This window comes from Phyllobates terribilis, unplaced genomic scaffold, assembly GCF_046119375.1.
Source record: "Phyllobates terribilis strain yellow unplaced genomic scaffold, ASM4611937v1 Scaffold_11__3_contigs__length_659146591, whole genome shotgun sequence".
In the NCBI taxonomy this organism is placed as follows: Eukaryota; Metazoa; Chordata; class Amphibia; order Anura; family Dendrobatidae; genus Phyllobates; species Phyllobates terribilis.
Genome location: NW_027362771.1, coordinates 107,333,707 through 107,359,901, shown reverse-complemented (window position 1 = coordinate 107,359,901; position 26,195 = coordinate 107,333,707). Strand labels below are relative to the sequence as shown.

The 26,195-nt window shown below is 44.9% G+C and overlaps 1 protein-coding gene across 4 annotated transcripts in view; it reads left to right on the top strand.

Annotated features, from left to right (window-relative positions):
* CDC25C (cell division cycle 25C) overlaps positions 1-26,195 on the top strand; it is an 89,239-nt gene that overhangs the window by 35,514 nt on the left and 27,530 nt on the right. For 2 of the 4 annotated variants that reach the window (XM_073651424.1, XM_073651425.1), the window contains 6 exons: positions 8,213-8,258; positions 10,821-10,850; positions 13,568-13,601; positions 17,816-17,890; positions 19,037-19,135; positions 22,645-22,788. In XM_073651424.1, coding sequence (XP_073507525.1) covers positions 8,213-8,258; positions 10,821-10,850; positions 13,568-13,601; positions 17,816-17,890; positions 19,037-19,135; positions 22,645-22,788 — 428 coding nt within the window. Of the gene's footprint in view, positions 1-8,212; positions 8,259-10,820; positions 10,851-13,567; positions 13,602-17,207; positions 17,504-17,815; positions 17,891-19,036; positions 19,136-22,644; positions 22,789-26,195 lie in introns of those variants that run through there. The other 2 variants (XM_073651426.1, XM_073651427.1) reach the window with 2 other exon arrangements.

Here is a 26,195-nt window from a genome sequence, read left to right as displayed (position 1 = left end):
CCTAGTGATGGGATCAGAAATCTCTCTTCAGAAGAAGATCTTGAAAAAATGTTGTTTGGTTTGCAAGAGGAACCTAGTGATCCGACATCACCAACAGAAGCCGAAGGGTCAGATGAATCTAACTTTCATCACACGTCGGCACCGACAGCAGCAGAAGCTTCGGATGAATCCAACTGTCATCAGCTGTTCACAACGGAAGGAGAACTTTGGACTTATCCAACTGTCCGCACACCTTAACAGCATATGAAACTCCACCAATTTTGCCATCCAAGAATAATGAAGACCTAAAAGAAAAAAGTGTCGAGTCAAAGCCTTCTAAGAAAGATGGAGAACTTCATGATGATCAGCAACCTGACGTTTTGATTTCGCATACAATCAATAGAAGAATTGGTGCGGTCAGAAGAGTTCGAAAAGCTGCAAGAGAAGGACTTGAAACACAGGCCAAGAAAATGTTGAAATGTTTCAGTCAAAAATTACCCGAACCTAACATTGGACAGAACATCAGAATCAGAATTCCAGACGTCGACCGTTCAAAAATGGACCCTAAGTCGATCATTGCGATTATTATAAAAAAAATAAGATGACTTCACTTAAAGATCACTACTTACCGGAGGCTACCAGAGGCTTCCCAGGTCTCATCGGCCGGCCGCATCCTCCTTCTTCCGGGTCACATGACTGCATACATCACCACGAAAGTGACAGGTGCATAAGTCATGTGACACGAGTTGTGTCACATGACTTGCGCATGCGTCACTTGCGTGGTGACGTATGCAGTCATGTGACCCGGAAGGAGAACGCGGACGACGAGACCTGGGAAACCTCCGGTAAGTAGCAATTTAGCTTTATACCTGTCTGCCCTGCACACTTGCACCATCCATACCTTCCGATGATGCATGAAACATGCATTATCGGAAGGCACGGATATATCCGACAGATATCGGGATCATCCGTATCAGTACAGCCAGTTATCCACTCGGATAACGGGTCTGGACGGATCTATCCGCTTATCCCTAGTCACAATTACAGAATTACATAGTTTTGAAGTTGCATTATTCTTGTATTTGCGGTAATTTTGTCATTTTTGAGAAGTATTTTCCTACATAAATGTTTTCTATTTGTATTTGTTCATTTGCATTTTGAAGAATTAAAAATATTTCTAACGATTAAGGCCTTCATCAGAGTCGGAAATTGCGTTTAGTTAACTTTTACCACCATCATCTGCTGGTAAGAGTCAGAATTCTGTGACTCAAAGTTACTTTTACCAACACACGCTGGTAAATGTAAAGATTTACCAATTCGCCCAGGTAAAAGTCCAAAATCGTTTGTTTATATGGAATACATCTGACTTTTACCAACGCTGTTGAGAAATGTTAAGATTTACCAAGACTTCACCAGTAAAAGCCCAATTTTACTTTTCATTTTGAGCTTTTACCGACTTCCTCAGTAAATGTCCAGATTGACCGGTAAATCCTAGGTTTTACCGGCCTTCTGACTTTTACAGTAATATATATATATATATATATCTCACTGCTCAAAAAATATAAAGGGAACCCTCAAATAACATATCCTAGATCTGAAGGATTGAAATATTCTCATTGAATACTTTGTTCTGTACCAAGTTGAATGTGCTGACAACAAAATCACAAAAGAATCATCAATGGAAATCAAATTTATTAACCAGTGGAGACCCGGATTTGGAGTCACCCCCAAAATTAAAGTGAAAAAACACACTACAGGCTGATCCAACTTTGATGTAATGTCCTTTAAACAAGTCAAAATGAGGCTCAGTATTGTGTGTGGCCTCCACGTGCCTGTATGACCTCCCTACAATGCCTTGGCATGCTCATGATGAGGTTGCGGATGGTTTCCTGTGGGATCTCCTCCCAGACCTGGACTACAGCATCCGCCAACTCCTGGACAGTCTGTGGTGCAACGTGGCGTTTGTGGATGGAGCGAGATGTTCAGGTCTGGGGAACGGGCGGGCCAGTCCACAGCTTCAATGCCTTCATCTTGCAGGAACTGCTGACACACTCCAGCCACATGAGGTCTTGCATTGTCCTGCATTAGGAGGAAGTCAGGGCCAACCGCACCAGCATATGGTCTCACAAGGGGTCTGAGGATCTCATCTCGGTACCTAATGGCAGTCAGGCTACCTCTGGCGAGCACATGGAGGACTGTGCAGCCCTCCAAAGAAATGCCACCCCACACCATTACTGACCCACTGCAAAACTGGTCATGCTGAAGGATGTTGCAGGCAGGAGATCGCTCTTCACGGCGTCTCCAGACTCTGTCACGTCTGTCACATGTGCTCAGTGTGAACCTGCTTTCATCTGTGAAGAGCACAGGGCACCAGTGGCGACTTTGCCAATCCTGGTGTTCTGTGGCAAATGCCAAATGCCCTGCACGGTGTTGGCCGCATCTGTGGACGTCGGGCCCTCATACCACCCTCATGGAGTCGGTTTCTAACCGTTTGTGCAGACACATGCTCATTTGTGGCCTGCTGGAGGTCATTTTGCAGGACTCTGGCAGTACTCCTCCTTGCACATGGCCCCCTCCACGTCTCTGGTGTACTGGCCTGTCTCCTGGTAGTGCCTCCAGCCTCTGGACACTACGACACTACACTGACAAACACCGCAAACCTTCTTGCCACAGCTCGCCTTTATGTGCCATCCTGGATGAGCTGCACTACCTGAGCAACGTCTGTGGGTTGTAGAGTCCGTCTCATGCTACCACGAGTGTGAAAGCACAACCATCATTCAAAAGTGACCAAAACATCAGCCAGAAAGCATTGGTACTGAGATGTGGTCTGTGGTCCCAACCTGCAGAACCACTCCTTTATTGAGTGTGTCTTGATAATTGGCAATAATTTCCATCTACTGTCTATTCCATTTGCGCAACAGCATGTGAAATTGATTGTCAATCAGTGTTGCTTCCTAAGTGGACAGTTTGATTTACTTGGAGTTATATTCTGTTGTTTAAGTATTCCCTTTATTTTTTTGAGCAGTGTATATTCACTAGCTATTGAAAGCATTCTATGCCCGGGTGGCTAGCATTTTTATTGGTATTTGGTCTCCCATCCTGGTATTTCTGCTGCCCCCATTCTGTCCCCGCCACCCTATCCTGGTATGCATGGCACCCCATCCCTCATCCCTATCCTGGTATGTATGGTACCCCTCATCCTGGTATGGATGGTAACCCTCATCCCTATCCTGGTATGCATGTCACCCCTCCTCATCCCCCAATCCTGGTATGCATGGTACCCCTCATCCCCCAATCCTGGTATGCATGGTACCCCTCATCCCCCAATCCTGGTATGCTTGGTATCCCTTATCCCCCAATCCTTTCACGCTGCATACATGGCATCTATAATCTATTCCATGCAAAAAAATAAACACTTATACTCACCTTTCTTCCCTGTGCTCCAGCGCTGCGGTGTCCTGTTCTGCCGGTTGCCGGGGGAGGAGTGTGGCGCCGGAGTACGCACGTGCCCATACCGCGCTGTCCGGTGCCATTTTGCTGAAGACCCACACCGGTCTCCAGCGAAGAGAGACGCCGCGGCAATGCTCTTTCCGGTCAGGTAGGTATAGAAGTATGGCGCCGGAGATGCCGGTATGTGTTCAGTGTCTACGCATACTGCGATCTCTGGCGCCATACACTCCTCTTACCTGTAACGGCTGGATGCGTGCTTCTGTCTGGAGCCAGACTGCGTGTCGCGCTTGCGCAGTCTATGAAGGCTTCAGACAGAGACACGCATCCCCCATTATATTATAGATGCACAAACTGTTTCCCTACTGACAGGATCCACTGGTTAGAGGCATCACAGCTGCGATAAGGGTTGATGGTCCGAAAAACCAAGCACTGTATTCTTGCAACTTACCCATGTTTTTGCATACTTAAATGAATGTGGGTAGGGGATCATCTTTATAATACATTCCATGCCACTTTACCAGTGCGAGCGCGGTAGTTCACTCTGTCTTTTAATATTGTACTTCATGATAGTGGTAAATTTTGGTCGATATGATTTGCGTTTATGAAAATATTGACAATGTGAAAATTTCGTATTTTTTTTTCTAACTTTTTTAATTTTTATGCCCTTTAAACCTGATGGTTACACTATACAAAATAGTTAATATATAACATTTCCCACATGTCTACTTTTACATCAGCATTATTTTTGAAGCATCGTTTCTTTTTGTTAGGAAGTTAGAAGGGTTAAAAGTTCATCAGCAATTTTTCATTTTTCCAACAATTTTTATAAAACCAGTTTTTTAGGGACCACATCACATTTGAAGTGACTTTGAGGGGTCTATATGACAGAAAATACCCAGAAGTTACACTATTTTAAAAACTTCACCCCTAAAGATGCTCAAAACAACATTCAAGAAGTTTATTAACCCTTCAGGTGCTTCACAGGAATTAAAACAATGTAGAAGGGAAAAAATGAAAATTAGAATTTTTCCCACAAAGATATTTTTTACCCCAAATTTTACATTTTTTTTTTACAAGGGCAACAGGAGTAAATGGACAGTACAATTTGTTGTGTAATTTCTTCTGAGTACGCCGATACCCCATATGTGGGAGAAAACTACTGCTTGGGCGCACAGCAGGGCTCGGAAGGGAAAGGGCACTATTTGACTTTTTAAATACCATTTTGGCTGTAATAGATTTGAAGAGCTCCTGGCATGCGAAAACAGCAGAATCTCCCCCCAAGTGACCCCATTTTGGAAACTACACCTCTTTTAAACCTTAAGTGATTCACAAACTCGTATAACATTGGGCTGAGTAAATAAAAAAATTACCACTCACCCCCCCCCCCCTTAAAACTACTTTTAATGCTTGTGTGCACACGGTGCGTTTCTGATGCTTTTTTTTTTTTTCTGCACGCAATTGGCCCAAAAACGCCAGGGGATCCTTATGCCAGCAAAGTCAATGAGAATCCTGAAGTGCTGTCCACATGATTAGTATTTTTCCTTTCAGGATTTGCTGTGCTTTTAAATGCACAGCATGTTAATTCTTTGTGCGTTTTTGCACACAAAAAATGCAGCTGTGTTTTTGCTGCGAAGAGATGCAGAAACATTGGGTATTTGGTGCAGATATTTCTGCAATGTGTGCATGTACCCTAAGGCACAGTGCAAAGCTCAAAAGGGAAGGATCACCATATTGGTGTGTATATTTTGCTGCAATGATTTGAGGGTGCCATGTCACATTGGCAGAGCCTCTGAAATGCCAGAACCCCCATAAGTGACACTACATCTGGAAAATGCTTCTGTGTACATCCCTTTAACTACCATTGAAGTGAATGTACTGCAATACTTGGCAGTAACCACTAGACATTGCACGGAGCTGCTGTATTCAACACATGCATCACTTAATTCTGACCACTGCCGGAGCAGTGTTCTGCTGATGGGTTATAGTATGACACCACCAACCCCACCAATCTCTTATAGAAATAGGTCTTCAATTAAGGCCTCGACAACCTGTTTTAACAATACTTGGGGCACTTGCCCACAAAAGCACAAGATGGGCACTGTATTGGGCACTAAAATGGTATATTTGCAATTTTCACTCTGCAACATCCACTGCGCACTGATTTTTGGAGAAAATCTAATTTTTTTGTTTACTCATCACCACATTCTAAAATTCTATGAAGCACCTGTGGGTTCAAAATGTTCTCCATAACCCTAGATTAATTTCTGGAGGGATGTGACGCGCCCCCAGGGCCGTGGGGTACTCGGCAGCCGGGCCTCCGGTTGCCGGGGGATATCACGGTGGCTTGCCCGGTCCGTGGCCCAGGGCGGTCACTCAAAAGGGGAATCTGAATATATAGGGGATTTTGGGGAAGTTTGTGACGCCACCTGTGGTGTCTGGTGAGGATAACCAGCGCTGCGACAGTCCTCTGAGGCAGATGGTAGGGCAGCTTATGATGGAATGGCTCCCCACAGGTGGAGCAGGCCTCAGGGCAGTGTAGAGAGGAATGGAGGAGGTGCACTGGGCGTTGTAGTGCAGGGAGGGAAATGGCACCGGCGAAATAAAGGAGCGGAAGCAGTGCAGTGCAGTCATCCAAGATTTACTCACAGTTCTTAGACAGTCCACAGGTGCACAGTACTGGTACAAGCCTCCCGCGTCACACTGTGTTCACCGGGCAGGGGTTCAGTCCTTCCTCAGGCAGCTCGGGTGTACCTGGCAGAACCCCACTTTCATATGTACCTTCCTAGACCGACTTCACGCTGGGTTTTTACTCCCTCCTGCCCTGCGCTTCCCACTGTGAATCCTGTTCGGGTGCTGCGAGGTCCCCCATGTCTGTCGGAGTTGCACAGACCTGCTTGACCTTACTTGGATTGAAGTGAGGGTTTGGCTTGTGGCTATAGAAGCCAGAAGCCTCTGGTTTTTCCAGCCGAGGCTTGAAGCTGCACGACTGGGCCATGGGCCGGTCCCCTTCTTGCGGCCTAGATCCTCCTGACACTTGGCAGGTTCGGGGTGTACGGGTGCCGCCTGCACTCGCCGTACTCCCCTAGGATCTCTTCTGAACGGAGCTTTCTCCCTGCTCCCCTCCTGGGCCTCAGTCCTGGGCCCTTGTAGTGAAGCAGAGCACCTAAAGAGACTCTGCTCCCAAGTTGTTCTCCAACTACTCGTCTGCCACCCCAAGATGGCTTCCCTATTTTATACTCCTACCAAAGTGCTCCCATGAACTACTTCCTCCACCCACACCCACTACTGGTTCCCCCTAACTTTGGGTTGCCCCCACCCCAGCCAGGGTCAGGGCTCAGCAGGAAACTACATTGCGTCTTGCCCCTCCTGCTGGCCTGGGGTGGTGTAGTGTTGGATGCAGGTGTTTGGGTTCCGTGCAACACACCCTCCTTACCTGAGAGAAAGGGAGACACCACACCTCTGGGTGAAGTGCAGCACCTTTGTGGGGACCAAACCCTCAGGGGCGCCACAGATGTAGTTTCCAAAATCAAGTCACTTTTGGGGATTTCTGCTAGTCTAACTCCATAGACCTATGAAAGTGGCACCTGCAAACTATTCTAACCAAATTTACACTCCAAAAGCCAAATAGCATTTCTTTCTTTCTGATCCCTGCCATGTGTCTAACAAGTAGTTTTTGACCACATATAGGATATTGCTGCAATCGGGAAAAAATTGCTTTATGAATTTTGGGATTCCTTTTCCCCATTACCTCTTGTGGAAATGAAACGTTTAAGATTAAAACAACATTTTAGTGGGAAAAACATAATTTTTCATTTTTGCATTCCAATATTATAGAGTTTTGTGAAGCCTTTTTCGGTTAAATATGGTCCCTACTTCCCTAGATGAATTCCTTGGGTGGTACAGTTTTCAAAATGGGGAGTTACTTGTGGATGAGGGGGTTCTACTGTTTCCACAGCTCTGGGGGTTTGGAAATGGCATCTACAATCTATTCCAGACAAATTTTTGCTCACCAAGTCAAATAGCGCATCTTTCCTTCCGTACCATGCCGTTTTCCGGCTGCATATAAGGTATCGTCCCGTTTAGTAAAATTTACGTAACAAATTTTGGCTGCATTTTCTCACTAAAGCTTGTGAAAATGAAAAAATTTTAGGCTAAACCGACATTTTAGTTGAAAGAATGTAATTTTTCATTTCATCATTCTACTTTGATAATCCTTCAGTTGCTTTACATGATTTAATACAAACATCTTGTATGCGTTTTAAATACTTTGAGGGGTACAATTTTTTAAAATGGTATCACGTTTGGGGGTTTTCTGACACTGGTATCTCAAAGTAACTTCAAAGTTGAATAGGTTTGTAAAAGTAAAAAAATTAAAAATTGCTGCTAAGCTTTTAACCCTTCTACCATCCTAAAAATATAAAAGTTAATTTGAAAATCTATGTAAACATAAATTGGACATGTCTAAAATTTAAGTGTGAAATTAATTTTTTTATTTATCTTTTATTGAATGCAAATTTTATCGACCTTAATTTGCCACTATCAGACTTGAAAAATGGGGTTTTGTCAGGCAGGTTAAAACGGCTTCAGCGAGAAAGGGTTGAAGCTGTAATTGGTGATCATAGCTGTGGTACCTGGAAATATAAGTAGCGTACAGTGATGCATGTCATCTTATCACACCGAGATATAAGTATTGCCAGAATCGCACAAAAAAAAAATCTAGTTTTAGTTTTTTTTTGTTGAATTGTCACAGCTATTTCTTTTCTCCATTCGTCTTGTTATACAGATAGAGGAGACTCTACAAATTCCATGTGTATACAGACTGAGCACTTGTAAGTACTTATGCAAATGTATTTTGGCAATGTCTTTTGATTGAAAACACAGACACATATCCGCTAACTATCTAATGTGAATGGATGTCCTTACCGGTTACTGACAGAAGATGTCATAGGGAAAAAAGGATTGAGCATGTTGGATTTCACCTTGCTCTATCCGCTGTTATTTTGAGTTGGAAGCAGCCATCCCATTAAAAACACACGTGTCTGCAAATGTGTGAGTGTCACGATACTGTTGTCTGATAACCCGGGACCTGGGGCTCTTACCCTATCCCTAGCGCTAAGGACAGCCTAGCTACCCCTTCTCCCCAGGTTACTTCTGACGGTGAAGATGCTGGGGCCATGTACCTTGCTGTGCTCCTGAATCAGCCCTGATCTGTCTCCTCCCCACCCAGGGAATTGGGGAGTAATAGTGTATGTAAACACATAACCCAGACAAACCAGGAAAGGGCAACAGGGATAAATGAAAAATACCAAACATACATAATATGCACTCACAGGCAACAGAGTGAAACACCGAAGGGAATAGGAGTGTAAACAAAAATAGAAGAGGATGGGGCTATGCACGCAGCGAAACAGTCACAGAAGAACTCTCCTTAAATGCCTCTACCGAACACTGAATTCTCCACTCCTTCGCCAGGTTTAACCCTGGCAATCCAGATTGCCAGAGCAGAGACTATATAGGAGAGGGGAGTGGCTGATACTGCACAGCTGAGAACTTACAAGAAGGAAGCTACAGAGAATTAAGGCTGAGCAGTTCAACTCCTGCACTGCTGAAAGAAACCAGCACCATTTCATAAGAGGGAGAAGTGCTTCTATTCAATGCAGGAGTGTGTGAACTCGGACACTGCGGTCTTCTGGCTCCTCTTTGTCGCAGTAAACCCGTGACAATGAGGGTGAGAATGGGCTGTGAGCTGGAAAAAAAACATGACATCTGATACACTTAACCTTTTTTTTTTTTTTTTTTTTTTTTATTATATGACATATCAATTGCTTATTGTTTTGTTATAGCCGTGGAATTTTTTGATATTATATTCGTACCCATTTAGTATCAAAATGGCCTCCTCAGTAGTGTTTACCACTGTTACTTGGGTAACTGTTGTGTTGAATAATTAAAGGGAATCTGTCATGTTGAAAATGAGATCTGATCTGCAGGCAGGATGTTATAGAGCCGGAAGAGCTAATCAGATTGATATACGTTTTTGTTAGAGACATTTCAGTAATACTTGTGTTTTATTCATTGAAATTCCTGGTGATTCACAATCTTCCCTGTCTAACAGCGCATGCAGTGATAGCTATCAATTACTAGTAGGACCGCCCACTTGACTCGTAGGCATACAAACACCAGGATTTCAATGAATAAAACACAAGTGAGGGCTCGCTCTCACTTGCGATTAAATTGGACTAATGCAATCCGATAAATCGGATTGCATTTGTACCACTTTAAATCTATGATGGTGTGGTCAGTGTTTTTTTTTTTTTTTCCAGCTCAGATCGGACGAAAAAAAAATCTCCGCATGCTGTGATTGCATGCTGGATTCGGATCTCACACACCCATAGAAGCCTATGGCTGCGTGTGAAACATCGCACTGCATTCGGCTGTCATCCGTGTGCAGTGCCATTCCCGCCAATGCCAGCAACAGAGGAGATGGAGAAATGTATTATTTTCTCTGTCTCCTCTGCAGCTGTGCTGTGATCCTCTCTGAGCGAGAGAATCGGAGCACTGACACTTGGCTCACACTCGCAGCAGAGCAGAAGCCGAATGTCATTAGCATATCGCATCGGATGCCATACACTAGTGGGACCCCGACCCTATACTGAATTTTTTTTTCCACGAACCTATAGATCATTCTGCTCAGCTTCTCCTTCTCTATACCATGCTGTCCACAGATCGGTCTGCATGTACAACATGGCAGGTTTACTTTAGGGACCTCTGCAATTTGTTGTTTACCAGGTACACTTAAAGGGTTGTCCGCTACTTTATATTATCCCCCCGGGAACCCTAAGACTTTTTGTAAATACCTTATGTTGCAGCACCTGGCTGCTTACAGGCATCACGTGACCCTCAACTGCAGCTGGCTCTGACATCCGCTGATGTCACGACAAGTGCTGACAACAGCCGGGGGTCTCTGTCTTCCTGGTTCCAGGTGGATGCCAGGCTGTGGGCGGGGTTACCCCCCCCACCTTCCTCGTGTCACACACGGCATCCACCACGCACCACGCCTCACTTGTTGTGACGTCAGCGCGGGGTCACGTGATGCCTGTGAGCGGCCAAGGATAGCGCCGCTCACAGGCAGAAACAGCAACACAAGGTATTTACAAAAAGTCTTAGGGGCCCTGGGGGGGGGATACATTGGGGGGGTAATATAAAGTAATGGACAACTTCTTTCATTTACTTGATTATGAGACTATTGTTCATACTGATGGTGCGGCCTTTGTCATACACATCATGCTGAATTATCATATCTTTTTTGTTTCTGATGGGATCACTATTGAGCAGCTGGACACCAGCGTAGCGTACTTTTACACACATTTATCTGTTCTCTTTATTTTTAACAGTTTTACCCCTGAACCTGAAATAAAAACTAAGTAAGTAATGTATAACTAAAGAACCGTAGTATGTTTTGCCTTTTGTTTACATGTTCCTTGATGATTTTTATATCTGTGTTCTTGAATTTCTCCTATATTTTTTTTTATTTTTTAAATAATTCAAATACCTTGTTTTAAATATTACTAGGCTGGAGACTGTGTGGGTTCAGTATAATGTTTGTCATCATTTTAGTCGAGTCATCAACTAGCTGTTTTAAAGTTGGTCTCTGCCCACATGAACACTTCAAACTACCCACATAGCCTTGTGAGAATACAACTGGCTCTTTTAGGTTTCAAATAGGTCCCTCCATTGCCCCCAAAAAACTTCATTGTAATATACAAATGAGGGTGCTTAGTGCACTCTTGCCATGGCTAAACACCACTGTGCATCATTCCAACCACCTATTTAAATTACTGCCACTCCTTTCTGTTGATTGACAGTGGTGACTTGCCCAGAGCCATCGTTATCTGAAAATAAACCTCTGTTATTCAATCACTGTCCGTGTACAGAAGAGAGAGCACAAATCCCTCTCTCCTTGCTGCTGACATTGCTTGTCTTTCCCTCTGTTACTTTAGTACATGAGAGGGCAAACAAATAGCTCTGGTATACAGTAGCTGTGTAGCAAATGGTGTCAGCAGAGAGGTGTTTTTGTGTGCGAGTTCTCTTTCCTGCCTAGGGGCAGTGGGCACATAATGGAGGTTTAACTTCAGATAGTGCTGGTTCTGGGCTATCTAGCACTGTCAATCAATATAGGGGAAAGCAGTAAGCTAAATAAATAGATGGGAACAGTGTACTCAGGTATTTAGCCACACCAAGGGTGCACGGAGTACCCTCTTTTGCATATTACAATAAAGTTCTTTTTTGGAGAAACAGATTTTAAAATTAATAGGATGATTTTTAGTCTTGCTTGATCTCCTACTCGACTGTGTGATTAGTTTAAATTTGGACTGATAGACTAGCCTTATTATTTCTTGATTTCTGTCCTCTAAGTGTGGTGTTGCATTCTTATGATCTTACTACTTGGAAATCGCAGCCTGCAATGTCTCTTTCCATATCATTTTGTAATGTGATATTGATGCTTAAAATTTAGAATTTTCTATTGTTGCCCTGGATTTAGTTTCATGCCTGATTGAAGGCATCAGGGGTCTCTTTACTGTAGTGACCCTAACTGACCAGCTACTGTGTAAGCAAAGTTGTTCTTGCATTGCAGCAACCTTCCCTTGTGTTAAATCTAGGTGTACCTCTTCCTTTGCAAGGGTATGTGCACACTGAGTCTTTTTGCTGAGTTTTTGGAGTGGAAATTCCACGTTTTTGAGGAGGATTTGTAATGTTCAGTTTCGGCTTCAAAAACACACAGCAAAAAGTTTGTGTGCACATACCCTGTCTTCTAGGCGAAGCTTTTTCATGCGGCTGGGCCGCCAACAGCTTCTTTTATTCCCTAGCTTCAAAAATAGCGAGTTGGCAGCTTCTTAGCAGACGCCAACTAAAGAGTGAACGGCTCACCTCTTAACTGCTTCAGGGTTTCCGAACACTGAGGCTGTTAAGACATGACGTGAGATTAAAAATCTTTACAGCAGTATAGTTTTATAGTTTTTACATCACTGTTATGTTCATTATTTGCTTGTAAAAGATGTTGTGTGCACGTACCCTGAGTTTTTTTACTTTCAGATTTTTGAAGCAAAAGCTAGTGTATTACAAAAATTGCTGTGTGTTTTGCACAATATTTATCTTTTCATTTGTGCATTTTTAAAGAGAACCTGACAGCTGATGCATGCGACCCATGGATTCTGTTTTTATGTATTATGCATGAATTCAGCGGGGTATGTGTGGCTTCTGAAACACTGCAGCGTTTAAGTGAAAAACCTATTTTAAAAGCCACTGGGGACCGAGCCACTCTGTGCACTAGTCTTACAGGTGGGTCCCCAGCACCTTCTCCCTGCCCGCTACCCTGGAGTGACAGGCCTCTCTCTGCATTCATGTATAGGTACCTGTCACTCCAGGGCAGCGGGCGGGGATACGCCACCAAAGACCTGCCTATCTGACTTGTCTCTTGTGCGGCTTGGATCCCGGTGGCTATTAAACTGTTTCGCTCTGTTTCCAAGTTAAACCTATATGGCTGCAGTCATGCAGTTAGTATCTAATACTTGCTGCTCATGGATTGGGCTGCATGCATCAGCTGTCAGATTTTATTTTAAAGTCTCCTTATGTGGTGTTTTGTTTTTTTCTTCTTTTGATTGCCAATGTGGGTGGGGTTTTTGCACATTTTTTGCACAGATGTTCTCCAGTCTTTCCCTGGAGTTCCCACTTCCACACACACAAAACAAGAAAAATAAAATAATTTTCTGCCATTTTACTAAGCATGCGATTTTTGGCAATAAAATGTCACAAAGGTCAAAGTAAAAAATACAGTCTCTTGTTTTGATGGCTCAACATTGTTAAAGCACATGTGCAAAAAAAATACAAGTGCCACAAGATAGAATAGTGACTTAAAAAACCTGCAAATGATGAATCGGGGCATTAGTCTTAACCTTATAGATAATCTTTTGTTTATGGCTTTATAAACTGCATAAAAATAAACTCCAAACTAGAAAACCTACACTAAACCGTCTGATATGGTGTCCGGTGTTCATTCATTAGTAACTGGGAAGAACTATGTGCATCTTTTCAATGTACCATGACTGAAATGAATGTTCCTCAACCTCCTTTTATTTCACAGGAAGTGCCATAAAAAAAAAGTTAATAGCATATTGGTAAGTGCTTTTATCTTAATGTTTCAGTTTAATGTCTCAGAAATAGTAAGGAAGTATAGTAATGTCTTGCCATAATGTCCACTTTGACATGAGAATTAACCACTGCCAGATGATATTGATAAAAGTCCAATTTTTACTATTGTCAGTTTTTTTTTCATAATACTTTACAAAAAATATACCAGGAATGTTTAAAATGTATAGTGATTCAGGAAGAACTATAGACAAATGGTCAGTTTAAAGGGAATCTGTCATCAGAAAATATATTTTAAAGAAGCAATCCTCCATATTATATGGCACTGTGTACTTACAAGTGCTCATTTTAATCAACGAATCCAAGCTGATTGTTGCTAACAATTGAGGGTAGGTAGTGGGAGCCGTGTTGTTCTCGAATTATTTTAGAGAATATTTTGACATCTACATTAATGATATTGGATGAAAATTAGGGCAGGCATTTTGTTCTATATAGCATCAACACCTACTTTCAACTTTAGCAGGTTCTATTCCTTAGAATTAATCTGAGACTAGCTTGGAGGATCCTCGTAAAATATAACCGGCTCCAGGTTTTCATGGCCCCCTGGTGAAAGAGTCTCAGTTGGCCCCTTTAACACATACCAAGATTCATGATGCACAAATACGGCAGAGAATTATAGGTCTAGTAAAATGCCAAAGATTTCACTTATTCCATTACATGAGTGGTCTCTATTGTAAATTCTACAATAGCTCAGAAACTGGCGAATCCTCGCAGCGCACAGTGCGTCACCTGGGGGGATTCAGAAGATTTCATTTTAGACCGGACAGTATATAGTCCTCCATACAGTATTATGGGCACCACACACAATCCTCCATACAGTATAATGAGACCCATATAATGCTCTATACAGAATAATGGGCCCCATATAATGCTCTATACAGAATAATGGGCCCCATATAATGCTCTATACAGAATAGCGGGCCTCAGACTGCGCTCTGGACTACTCAGCGTCAGTCTTCCCACTTTCTGCACTGTGACTGCTCAGCAGAGGGTGCACTGTAGTGACATCATCACGCCCTCTGCCCTGAGACGTCATAAGTCAGACGCCGAAGCTGCAGTAGAATTGAGAGGTAAGTATTTCAGGTGCCGTGGCCCTGAGCAAGCACGGGAGGGGGGCATTAACCGGCTCTGGCATCGGGCCTCCCTACCCCCCACCCCCTCCTCCACTCAACTCGCGGGCCCCATAGCCACTTGTTCAGGGCCCCGGCACTTGCCCGGGTGCTGACGCCTGACCTGCGTGGAAGTAACGTCCTTGCAATGAGCGACCACATTTAAGATTTCGGACAAGTACATTCTCATATGATCTTGGTATTTTGTATACGTTTGACCTATTAAAGCAGACTTGGGCAAAGTGCGGCCCGCGGGCCACATTCGGCCCTCTGGCTGTTCCAGTCCGGCCCGTGGACCAAGACTGCCAAGGGGCTGATAACAGTGGCCCACGGGCCGCACTATGCCCTTCCCAGCTCACACACATGCCGTCACTGCCCGCCGTCACTGCCCGCCCACTCGCCGTCACCGCTGTCTCAATCCGCGGTCTCAATCCGCTGTGAATGCATTGGTGGAGGAGGGGCCGCTACCTCGCTCTTCCATCAATCAGCATTAGAAACAGCTGACGCGATGGCGTCAGCCTGTGCACTGCGGAGAGTCAGTGCTTCTCAGACAGGAGCGCCAGGGGAACAGGGAGTGAGGTAAGTATATGCTGGACATAGGGGGGGCTTTAATGATGGACACAGGGGGGGCACTCTCATGCTGGACGAAGGGGGGGCTTTAATGCTGGACACAGGGGGGGTACTCTCAGGCTGAACACAGGGGGGGGCTCTCATGCTGGACACAGAGGGGCTCTCTCATGCTGGACACAGAGGGGCTCTCTCATGCTGGACACAGAGGGGCTCTCTCATGCTGGACACAGAGGGGCTCTCTCATGCTGGACACAGAGGGGCTCTCTCATGCTGGACACAGAGGGGCTCTCATGCTGGACACAGGAGGGGCTCTCATGCTGGACACTGGGGAGGGCTGTCAGGCTGGACACTGGGGAGGGCTGTCAGGCTGGACACTGGGGAGGGCTGTCAGGCTGGACACTGGGGAGGGCTGTCAGGCTGGACACTGGGGAGGGCTGTCAGGCTGGACACTGGGGAGGGCTGTCAGGCTGGACACTGGGGAGGGCTGTCAGGCTGGACACTGGGGAGGGCTGTCAGGCTGGACACTGGGGAGGGCTGTCAGGCTGGACACTGGGGAGGGCTGTCAGGCTGGACACTGGGGAGGGCTGTCAGGCTGGACACTGGGGAGGGCTGTCAGGCTGGACACTGGGGAGGGCTGTCAGGCTGGACACTGGGGAGGGCTGTCAGGCTGGACACTGGGGAGGGCTGTCAGGCTGGACACTGGGGAGGGCTGTCAGGCTGGACACTGGGGAGGGCTGTCAGGCTGGACACTGGGGAGGGCTGTCATGCTGGAGACACTGGGGAGGGCTGTCATGCTGGAGACACTGGGGGGCTGTCATGCTGGACAATAAGGAGGGCTGTCATGCTGGACACAGGGGTGCTCTCATACTGGAAACTGGGGGGCTTTAATGCTGGGCACTGGGGAGGGCTGTCATGCTGGACACTGGGGAGGGCTGTCATGCTGGACACTGGGGAGGGCTGTCATGCTGGACACTGGGGAGGGCTGTCATGCTGGACACTGGGGAGGCTCTTGGGCTCTCATACTGGACATGAGGGGGCTGTGTGAGGCTCATGCTGGACACTGGTTGGCTGTGTGGGGCTCATGCTGAACATGGGGGGCTGTCATGCTGGACACTTGGAAGGGCTGTCATGCTGGACATGAGGAGGCTCTCGAGCTCTCATACTGGACATGGGGGGGTGGGTGGTGCACATGCTGGACATGGGAGGGCTGTGTGGGGCTCATGCTGGACATGGGAGGGCTGTGTGGGGCTCATGCTGAACATGGGGGGGCTGTGTGGGGCTCATGCTGGCCTTGTGGGGCTGTGTGGGACTCATAATGGACATGGGGGGCTGTGTAGGGCTCATGCTGTATATAGAGAGGCTGTGTGGGGGCTCAAGCTGTATATAGGGGGATGTCAGCACACTTAATTCTGCTCAATATTAAGTTACACAATTCATATTTATGTAATCATTAATAATAATAATTAGAATTAATATGTTAATATTAATATTGAGCAGAATTAATTTCAGCCTATTGGTTCGGCCCTCCCCAACAGTCACAGTCTCTCATGTGGCCCCTCGGGAAAATTAATTGCCCACCCCTGTATTAAAGGGAACTGGTCACCAGAAATAACACTATTAACCTGCAGATATGGAGTTAATCTGCAGGTTAACAGCATTATTATGCTGCCCGGCGTCTGCACGCAGGCAGATGCAGCGGGGAGAAATTTAACTTTATTCTCCCCTCCAGCATTTGATTTCAGTCATGAAATCTGAGTATACAGAGCAGCCGCTGTAACCGCGCCCCTGGCCCGAACTGACACTGATTCTACATTGTGGCTGCCTCTCAGTCAGTGCCGGGGGCGCGGTTACAGCAGCTGTTGTGCATTCTCAGAGCAATGATTGATTGAATCTGTGGCAACCCCTCCCCCATAACTGAAACCGAATGCTGGCGGGGAGAATAAAGTTAATTTTTCTCCCCACTGCATTAGGCTGCGTGCAGGTAGCATAATAATGCTGTTAACCTGCAGATCAACTCCATATCTGCAGGTTAATAGTATTATTTCTGGTGACCTGATGCTAGCGGTCTGGCATCATGACGGTTAAGACTGCTTCTTGTTCCATGCTGAGGTAAGGCAGTAATGGCGCCGGCTACCGCGCAGGAAGAGGAGCCCTCTGATGAGAAACACTGCGTACCAGATGTGCTGACAGAGGTGAAGAACCTCTGATCTCTTGTCTTTCTTTCCCATAACACAGCATGGAGGAGGCTGTAAATTGCTTATAATTCCCCTAGAAACACGGTCTGAAGAGAGAGCTCTCAGTAAGTGTGTCCTCTCGCTGCCATGTCCAGGGCACACCCCCAAAAGCCAGATTTTTTTTTTTTTTTTGATGGGTAACTTTCTGATGATCCATTCCTCATGCTGAATGAATGTGTAGCATTATTTGCATTCCTCTTTATAGTGTGTGTGTGTGTGTGATCTCACACTGATTTTATCAGTCCATCATTCATTTCTCTTCACAATTAGCCAAGGCTTCTCTGCAGCACACCAAGTTTTAAGACAACATCTGGAAGTCACAACTATCCTAGTAACAAGGAAAATGTAAGTATGTGTGTTTCTCCATAGTGGCGGCATAAAGAGATTCTACCACGTAAGAGGGTGAATGTGCCAATTGCTTTGCCTTGTCTCTTATGCCACTATTCATTCTTGTGCAATCTTGACGATTTCAGCAGGATCTGAGATTGTACCTTGTTCTTCCACTTGGTTGTGTTGTAAAAGTTCTTATATTCTCACACTTGGAGACCCCTGTAAAAGTGGTCTAGTGTAAAGACCATTAGGCTGTGTGCCCACGATGCGTTTTTTAAGCGTTTCCGCAGCGGCAAAAACACTGCAGAAACGCTTAAACGCATGGTAGAAGGCCTGCCATGTTCCCCAATGATAATCCGCATGTGCTGTGCACATGCTGCGGAGATTTCCGCTGCGGATTATCATTGCGGAAAAAAAACGCAGCACTACCAATTATTTTGCGGCAGTGCTGCATTTTCGCCGCCATTGACTTGCATGGAATCCACATCACTGCATCTGTACATGCGGAATCCAAACGTTTCAATGTACGGATGGTACCCGGGTCTAGAGAAGGGGAGACTCTCCTCCGGACCCGGGTACCATAGAACCTGTGAAAAAAAGAATAAAATAAAAAATAAATGTTATATTTACCTTCCGATGGCCCCCGCTGTGCTCGTCCTCCGTTGCTGGCAGATCGCGGTGGACTGAAGGACCTGCGCTGACGTCATAGTCATGTGACGGCAGGTCCTTCAGTGCAGTGTACCGCGAGCTGCCGACAAGGGAGAACGGAGCGAAGCAAGACACCGGGGACCATCGGAAGGCAAGTATAGATCTATTTTTTTTATTTTTAACCATTCTTTAAGGTCACACTATATAAATCCATGCCATATAGTGTGACCAAGTTGACAAGCACTTCCCAAGTGATGCTATAATCGCTTGGAAAGCGCTTGTCAACCCGCATGTGAAGAACGCTTCACTTCCGCTTGTCCCTGGCAGGAAAACGCATGTACAATCCGCATGCGTTTTTTCTGCCAGGGAGATGCAGAAACGCTCAGGAAAAATCCGGAGCATTTCTGCATCGTGGGCACATAGCCTTACAAATATTTCAATTGACAACCTGTAGCTCCTTCACGTTTATATTTGTTACCCACTGTGATTTTTTGCCCTTTTGCCGATTTTTAGGAAAGTGGGACACTTAAGAATCCAGGTAAACCATATTCTATGCTGCTTCTCCGAGAAGCAGCAGCTGACGTACAATTATCTCCAACATTTGGAGGCCAGGTGAGTGAAATTGCAACAGTTTACAAACAAACCATTTCATGTTTGGTTGAAAATTTGTTCCACCAAAGAATGTTATATTTTTATACACTGCTCAAAAAACTAAAGGGAACACTTAAACAACAGAATATAACTCCAAGTAAATCAAACTGTCCACTTAGGAAGCAACACTGATTGACAATCAATTTCACATGCTGTTGCGCAAATGGAATAGACAATAGATGGAAATTATTGCCAATTATCAAGACACACTCAATAAAGGAGTGGTTCTGCAGGTTGGGACCACAGACCACATCTCAGTACCAATGATTTCTGGCTGATGTTTTGGTCACTTTTGAATGATGGTTGTGCTTTCACACTCGTGGTAGCATGAGACGGACTCTACAACCCACAGACGTTGCTCAGGTAGTGCAGCTCATCCAGGATGGCACATCAATGCGAGCTGTGGCAAGAAGGTTTGCTGTGTTTGTCAGTGTAGTGTCCAGAGGCTGGAGGCGCTACCAGGAGATGTGGAGGGGGACGTAGGAGGGCAACAACCCAGCAGCAGGACTGCTACCTCCGCCTTTGTGCAAGGAGGAACAGGAGGAGCACTGCCAGAGCCCTGCAAAATGACCTCCAGCAGGCCACAAATGTGCATGTGTCTGCACAAACTGTTAAAAACAGACTCCATGAGGGTGGTATGAGGGCCCGACGTCCACAGATGGGGGTTGTGCTCACAGCCCAACACCGTGCAGGACGCTTTGCATTTGCCACACACCAGAATTGACAAAGTCACCACTGGCGTCCTGTGCTCTTCACTGATGAAAGCAGGGTCACACTGAGCACCGCCGTGGAGAGTGATCTGCTGCCTGCAGCATCCTTCAGCATGACCGGTTTGGCAGTGGGTCAGTAATGGTGTGGGGTGGCATTTCTTTGGAGGGCCGCACAGCCCTCCATGTGCTCGCCAGAGGTAGCCTGACTGCCATTAGGTACCGAGATGTTATCCTCAGACCCCTTGTGAGACCATATGCTGGTGTGGTTGGCCCTGGCTTCCTCTTAATACAGGACAATGCCAGACCTCATGTGGCTGGAGTGTGTCAGCAGTTCCTGCAAGATGAAGGCATTGAAGCTATGGACTGGCCCGCCCGTTCCCCAGACCTGAATCCGATTGAGCACATCTGGGACATCATGTCTCGCTCCATCCACCAATGTCACGTTGCACCACAGACTGTCCAGGAGTTGGCAGATGCTTTAGTCCAGGTCTGGGAGGAGATCCCACAGGAGACCATCCGCAACCTCATCAGGAGCATGCTCAGGCATTGTAGGGAGGTCATACAGGCAAGTGGAGGCCACACACAATACTGAGCCTCATTTTGACTTGTTTTAAGGACATTACATCAAAGTTGGATCAGCCTGTAGTGTGTTTTTCCACTGTAATTTTGGGGGTGACTCCAAGTCCAGGCCTCCATTTGTTAATAAATTTGATTTCCATTGATTCTTGTGTGATTTTGTTGTCAGCACATTCAACTTTGTACAGAACAAAGTATTCAATGAGAATATTTCATTCATTCAGATCTAGGATGTGTTATTTGAGTGTTCCCTTTATTTTTTTGAGCAGTGTATTTTGAGAAGCTCTGGAGATTGACAGAAGCGCACACAAAATAAAGCAATACCATCTGGCAAGGGAAAGGTATAATGTTAGCACTCGCCTAAAGGTGTTGTGTGCAGGCAAAATACCTATAAATGCATGAAAAGCTTCTGCTGCCCCATGGCTGGAGGGAAAAGGTTCTTCCAGAGGTATATGGCAAAAAGTGGAAGCTGGCACGCTTAGGCGGTTTGTGCTGTGGGAATGAAGAGCCTCGGGATTCCAAAACGTTTTTTTATTAATACCAACGCATGTCTGTGCCGGACCGACACCTTTCAAGGTATAAAGACCAAATAGGATTCTATACCTTGAGAAAGGCGCCAGTCAAGGTATAGAATCCTATTTGGTCTTTATACCTTGAAAGGTGTCGGTCCGGCACAGAAATGTTTTGGTATTAATAAAAATCGTTTTGGAATCCCGAGGCTCTTCATTCCCGCAGCGCAACCCGCCTAAACGTGCCAGCTTCCACTTTTTGCCATATTTTTATACTATGTCTGAAATGCTTACCACTACCCCAAATGACTGGCTTTACTGCATGGGGATGTGATGGTGTTCATTAACATCTAATAAGAATTTTTAATTCTTTAGCGCCAACATATTCTGCAGCACTTTACATTTTAGAGGGGACTTGTACAAACAATAAAAGACATTACAGAATAACAATCATATAAATCAACAGATACCAGGAGGATAATAATAATAAGAATTTTTATTTATATAGCGCCAACATACTCCGCAGCACTTTACAATTAAGCGGGGACATGTACAGACAATAAATTCAATACAAGGTGAGACAGTTTAACAGTTACATCAGGAGTGAGGTCCCTGCTCGCAAGCTTACAGTCTACAAAGAAATGGAGGGACACAATAGGTGGAAAGTGCTTGTTATTTCAGGTCAGGCAATTATAATAAGTCGGGATTATCATATAAAGCTGTATGATCCGATCATCAGCCTGTATGTTCAAGTGCAATACTCAATTACCGAGTGCAGTTATCGTGTGCATGAAGGGTGTAGAGACAGATGGACAGTGGGGGGCAGATTCTGAATAGTATTTAGGAGGGAACAGTCTTGTTTACTGGGTATTTGAGGTGGTAGGCTTGTTTAAAGAGATGGGTTAGAGCAGAGGTCCCCAACCGCCGGTCCGCGGACCAGGACCGGGCCGTTGGGGTTTTTCAGCCGGTCCGCGGCGCCGCTGACAGCTAGCTCTGCGGCCCTGCGCCTGGTCAGAGCTCGCTCTGTGTGGATTTATAATGTTTTCTGCCATAGCCGTGACAGCTCGCAGCTCCTGGCAGAGAACATTATGCAGGACGGGGTGGGGCGTCGGGCGGGTCTTAGTGACGCGTCCCTCCACAGCACAGCATGGTGTGTTCCTGACGGGGTGGGGCGGCAGGCTCTCCTCACTGACACGCCCCCGGCAGAACATGTTATGTGGGGCGTGCTGGGGCAGCAGACTGGCTTCAGTGACGCGGCTCCCGGTACCGGTGTTCAGTGTGTAGCGCTGCTAAGCAGCAGCGCTGTATACACTGACGCTCAATGTACAATGCTGCTACTTAGCAGCGCTGTACACCGAGGTCCCGCCAGCATCCTCCCCATACAGCTCCACCCCTCCATAACCCCACCCCCATATGACCAAAGCCCCGCCCCCACCCCCACCGGGCCATGGAAAACTGGTCTTCCTTATAGCCGGTCCCTGGTGCAAAAAAGGTTGGGGACCTCTGGGTTAGAGGGCCCTGCTCACAAGCTTACAACCTATGAGGAAATGTCACTGATAGTAATAGTGATACTGATAGTGCCATGTCAAAATTCTAACAAGGTCTTTATTCTCCAATGTGGTACATTTTGAACTTTAATACTGAAATAAAAACTGATAATATTTTACATCTGCAGGATGATCTGTGTACAGAGTACGACCATGAGCTGCATGTCTTGGGTTCACCTATAGATACTGTCGCAACGTGTGTAGATGAGGACAAGGAACACTTTGATGGGTTCACTGAATGTTTAGCCATGGATGTTGAAGAGACTGCTGAGGTACGAGTCCTTCATATAGACTTTATTCCAGGAAATATGAAGTCATTCCAGATTTTTATAACTGATATATTGTAAAGTGTGTGTGTGTATTATGAAGTTGGGTACAGAAATATTTAAAATTTAGACAGTGACCGATTCTTTTTGATTTGGGCTCTACGTGCTATTATTTTTTATTGGAGATGAAACCGAGATGCAATTGAAGTGTAGACTTTCATGTTTAATTAAAGGGGTTGAGCAAAAATATCATGTCAAACTTTTAGGAACTGCAACCATTTTTCTTCAAAGCCTCCTCATTTCAGTGGCTCAAAAGTAATTGCACAAATTGACATTACCATAAGTAAAATATTCGTTGTTAATACATATCAAAAAAAGAAAAGACGCTAGGAGAACTAATGATCATTAAACATGTAAATTTGTATTAATTTCAGAACTATAAGACCAGTTAAAAATTAAGTGAAGATGACAGTATAGTTATGGTGGCTATTGCCAATGAACAGGGGGAGAGTCCCCCTGATGAAGACACGCCCGTCGAAATGCACGTAGGGGAAGTGGCACCGTAGCCTGGCGTGTCCACACCAATGTAAGTTTTTGCTATCTTACAAATGATCACACTTATCCTATGATTGTTTAAGGGAGTAACTGAGGTATGAGATTGATTCTTTGCACAGGGCACTTTAGGTTTATGTATTTATGGTTGGGGCACTATTGTTAATCAGCCCCACTCCATCTGTGGATTTAAGGTGTATATTGTATTTAACCTGTATTCTCTATGGTGTGCACGTGTCATTCTATGGTGCCCTTGTTCTTTGGCAATAGCCACCATAACTATGCTGTCATCTTCACTTAATTTTTAACTGGTTTTAAAATAATAAAATTAATAAAATTTATATTTTTAATAATCATTATTAGTTCTCCTAGCATCTTTTCTTTTTTTGATATGTTATGTAACATTTGACGTTGAACTGCATACCACATTGTCCTGCTATATAGAGTAGCATTGCAATATTTCTTAAAGGAACTCCTCTTGGAGATTATTGTAGGTTTAATTGTTAATACTTTGTGGAGAATCCTTTGCAGTCAATGACTGCCTGAAGTCTGGAAGGCATGGATGCCACCAAACGCTGGGTTTCCTCCTTTGTAATGCCTTGCCAGGCCTTTACTGCAGCCGACTTCATTTGTTGCTCATTTGCGGGTCTTTCTGTCTTAAGTTTTGTCTCAAGCATGTGAAATGTATGATCGATGGGGTTGAGATCTGGTGATTGACTTGGCCATTGCAGAATATTTAACATCTTTTGCCTTAAAAACTCCTGGGTTGCTTTCACAGTATGTTTTAAGTCATTGTCCATCTGTATGTGAGACCAATCCAATCAACCTTACTGCATTTGGTTAAATCTGAGCAGAAAGTATAGCCCTGTACACTTCAGAATTCATCTGACTGCTTCTGTCTTCAAATCACAACATCAATAAACATTAGTGACCCAGTGCCATTGGAAGCCATGTATGCCCATGCCATCACACTGCCTCCACCATGTTATACAGAGGATGTGGTGTGCTTTGGATCATGAGCCGTTCCAAACCTTCTTCTTACTTTCTTCTTCCCATCATTCCGGTACAGGTTGATCTTAGTTTCATCTGTCCCAAAGAATGCTTTTCCAGAACCGGGCTGCCTTCTTTAGATGTGTTCTGGCAAAGTATAATCTGGCTTGTCTATTTTTAAGGCTGATTTAATGGTTTGCTTTGCACCTTGTGGTGAACCTCCTGTATTTGCTCTCATGAAGTCTTTTCTTTATGGTAGACTTAGAATCTGAGATACCTACTTCCTGGAGAGTGTTCTTCACTTGGGTGGATGTTGTGAAGGGCTTTTTCTTTACCATAGAAAGTATTCTGTGATTATCCACAATTGTTGTCTTCAATGGACGTCCAGGTCTTTTTGAGTTCACAAGTTTACCAGTGGGCTCTTTTATTTGCAGAATGTACAAAACTGTTGATTTGGCCACTCCTAATACTTCTGCTATGTCTTTGATGGATTTCTTATGTTTTTTTCAGCCTAAGGATGGTCTGTTTCTCTCCCATTGAGAGCTCCTTTGACCACATGTTGTGGGTTCACAGCAACCGCTTCCAAATACAAATGCCACACCTGGAATCAGCTCCACACATTTTACCTGCTTAATTAATGATTAATGAGGGAATAGCCCATGCAGCCAATTAACCTGTTCACCACCTTGGGTTTTTGCGTTTTGTTTTTTGCTCCCCTTCTTCCCAGAGCCATCTTTTTCTTTTTTTTTATTTCCAGCAATATGGCCATGTGAGGGCTTGTTTTTTGCGGAACGAGTTGTACTTTTGAACAACACCATTGATTTTTACCATATAGTGTCCTGAAAAACGGCGAAAAAATTCCAAGTGCGATTAAATTGCAAAAAGGTGCAATTCCACTTTTTTTTTTTTTTTTTTACCATGTTCCCCAAATGCTAAAACTGACCTGCCATTATGATTCTCCAAGTCATTATGAGTTCTTAGATACCAAACATATAGGTTGGCGCCATTTTCCGAGACCTTTTGGCGTTTCCATTTTTTGGGATCTAGGACTTTGTGAGGGCTTATTTTTTGTTTGCCGAGCTGACGTTTTTTATTAATACCGTTTTGGGGTAGATGCGATGTTTTGATCGCCCTTTTATTGCAATGTTGCAGCGACCAAAAAACCGTAATGCTGGCGTTTTGATTTCTTTTTCTCGTTACGCCGTTTACCAATCTGATTAATTCTTTTTATATATTGATAGGTCGGGCGATTCTGAACGCAGAGATACCAAACGTGTAATTTTTTTTTACACTTTTTTTCTTTTTTACTTTATACATGCTTCAATAGTCTCCATGGGAGACTTGAAGCTGCAATCATATGATCTCTTGTCTTACACATAGCAGGGTTTCAGCCCTGTTATGTGTAACAAAAATGCTCATCTGCAATGAGTGGCGGCCACTGGTCCTGCGGACCCCGGGTTGTCATGCCATCCCATCAACGGCCCACGATTATGTGACGGACATGCCAATTGGCGGAGCTAATGACGCGCTTCCAGCGCGATAATGTTAAATGCCGCTGTCTGAGATTGACAGCATCATTTAACATGTTAACAGCCGCGGGTGGATTGCGATTCGACGCACAGCTGTTAGAGGCCTGAAAAGGTGCCGGCTCATCGCCGGAGCCTGCACCAGAAGGGGTAAGGTCGACCTATGATGTACCTATGTCATAGGTCATAAAGGGGTTAAAGAGCTTTTGAGATAATTGTGTAATTTAATTACGTTTGGTCCCTTTTAAAAAGAGGCCGTTGCATATTAAGGCTATGTGCTCACGTTGCATTTATGAAGCAGAAAATTTCTGCTGCATAAATGCAAGTCCTCTCCCGGAAAAACGC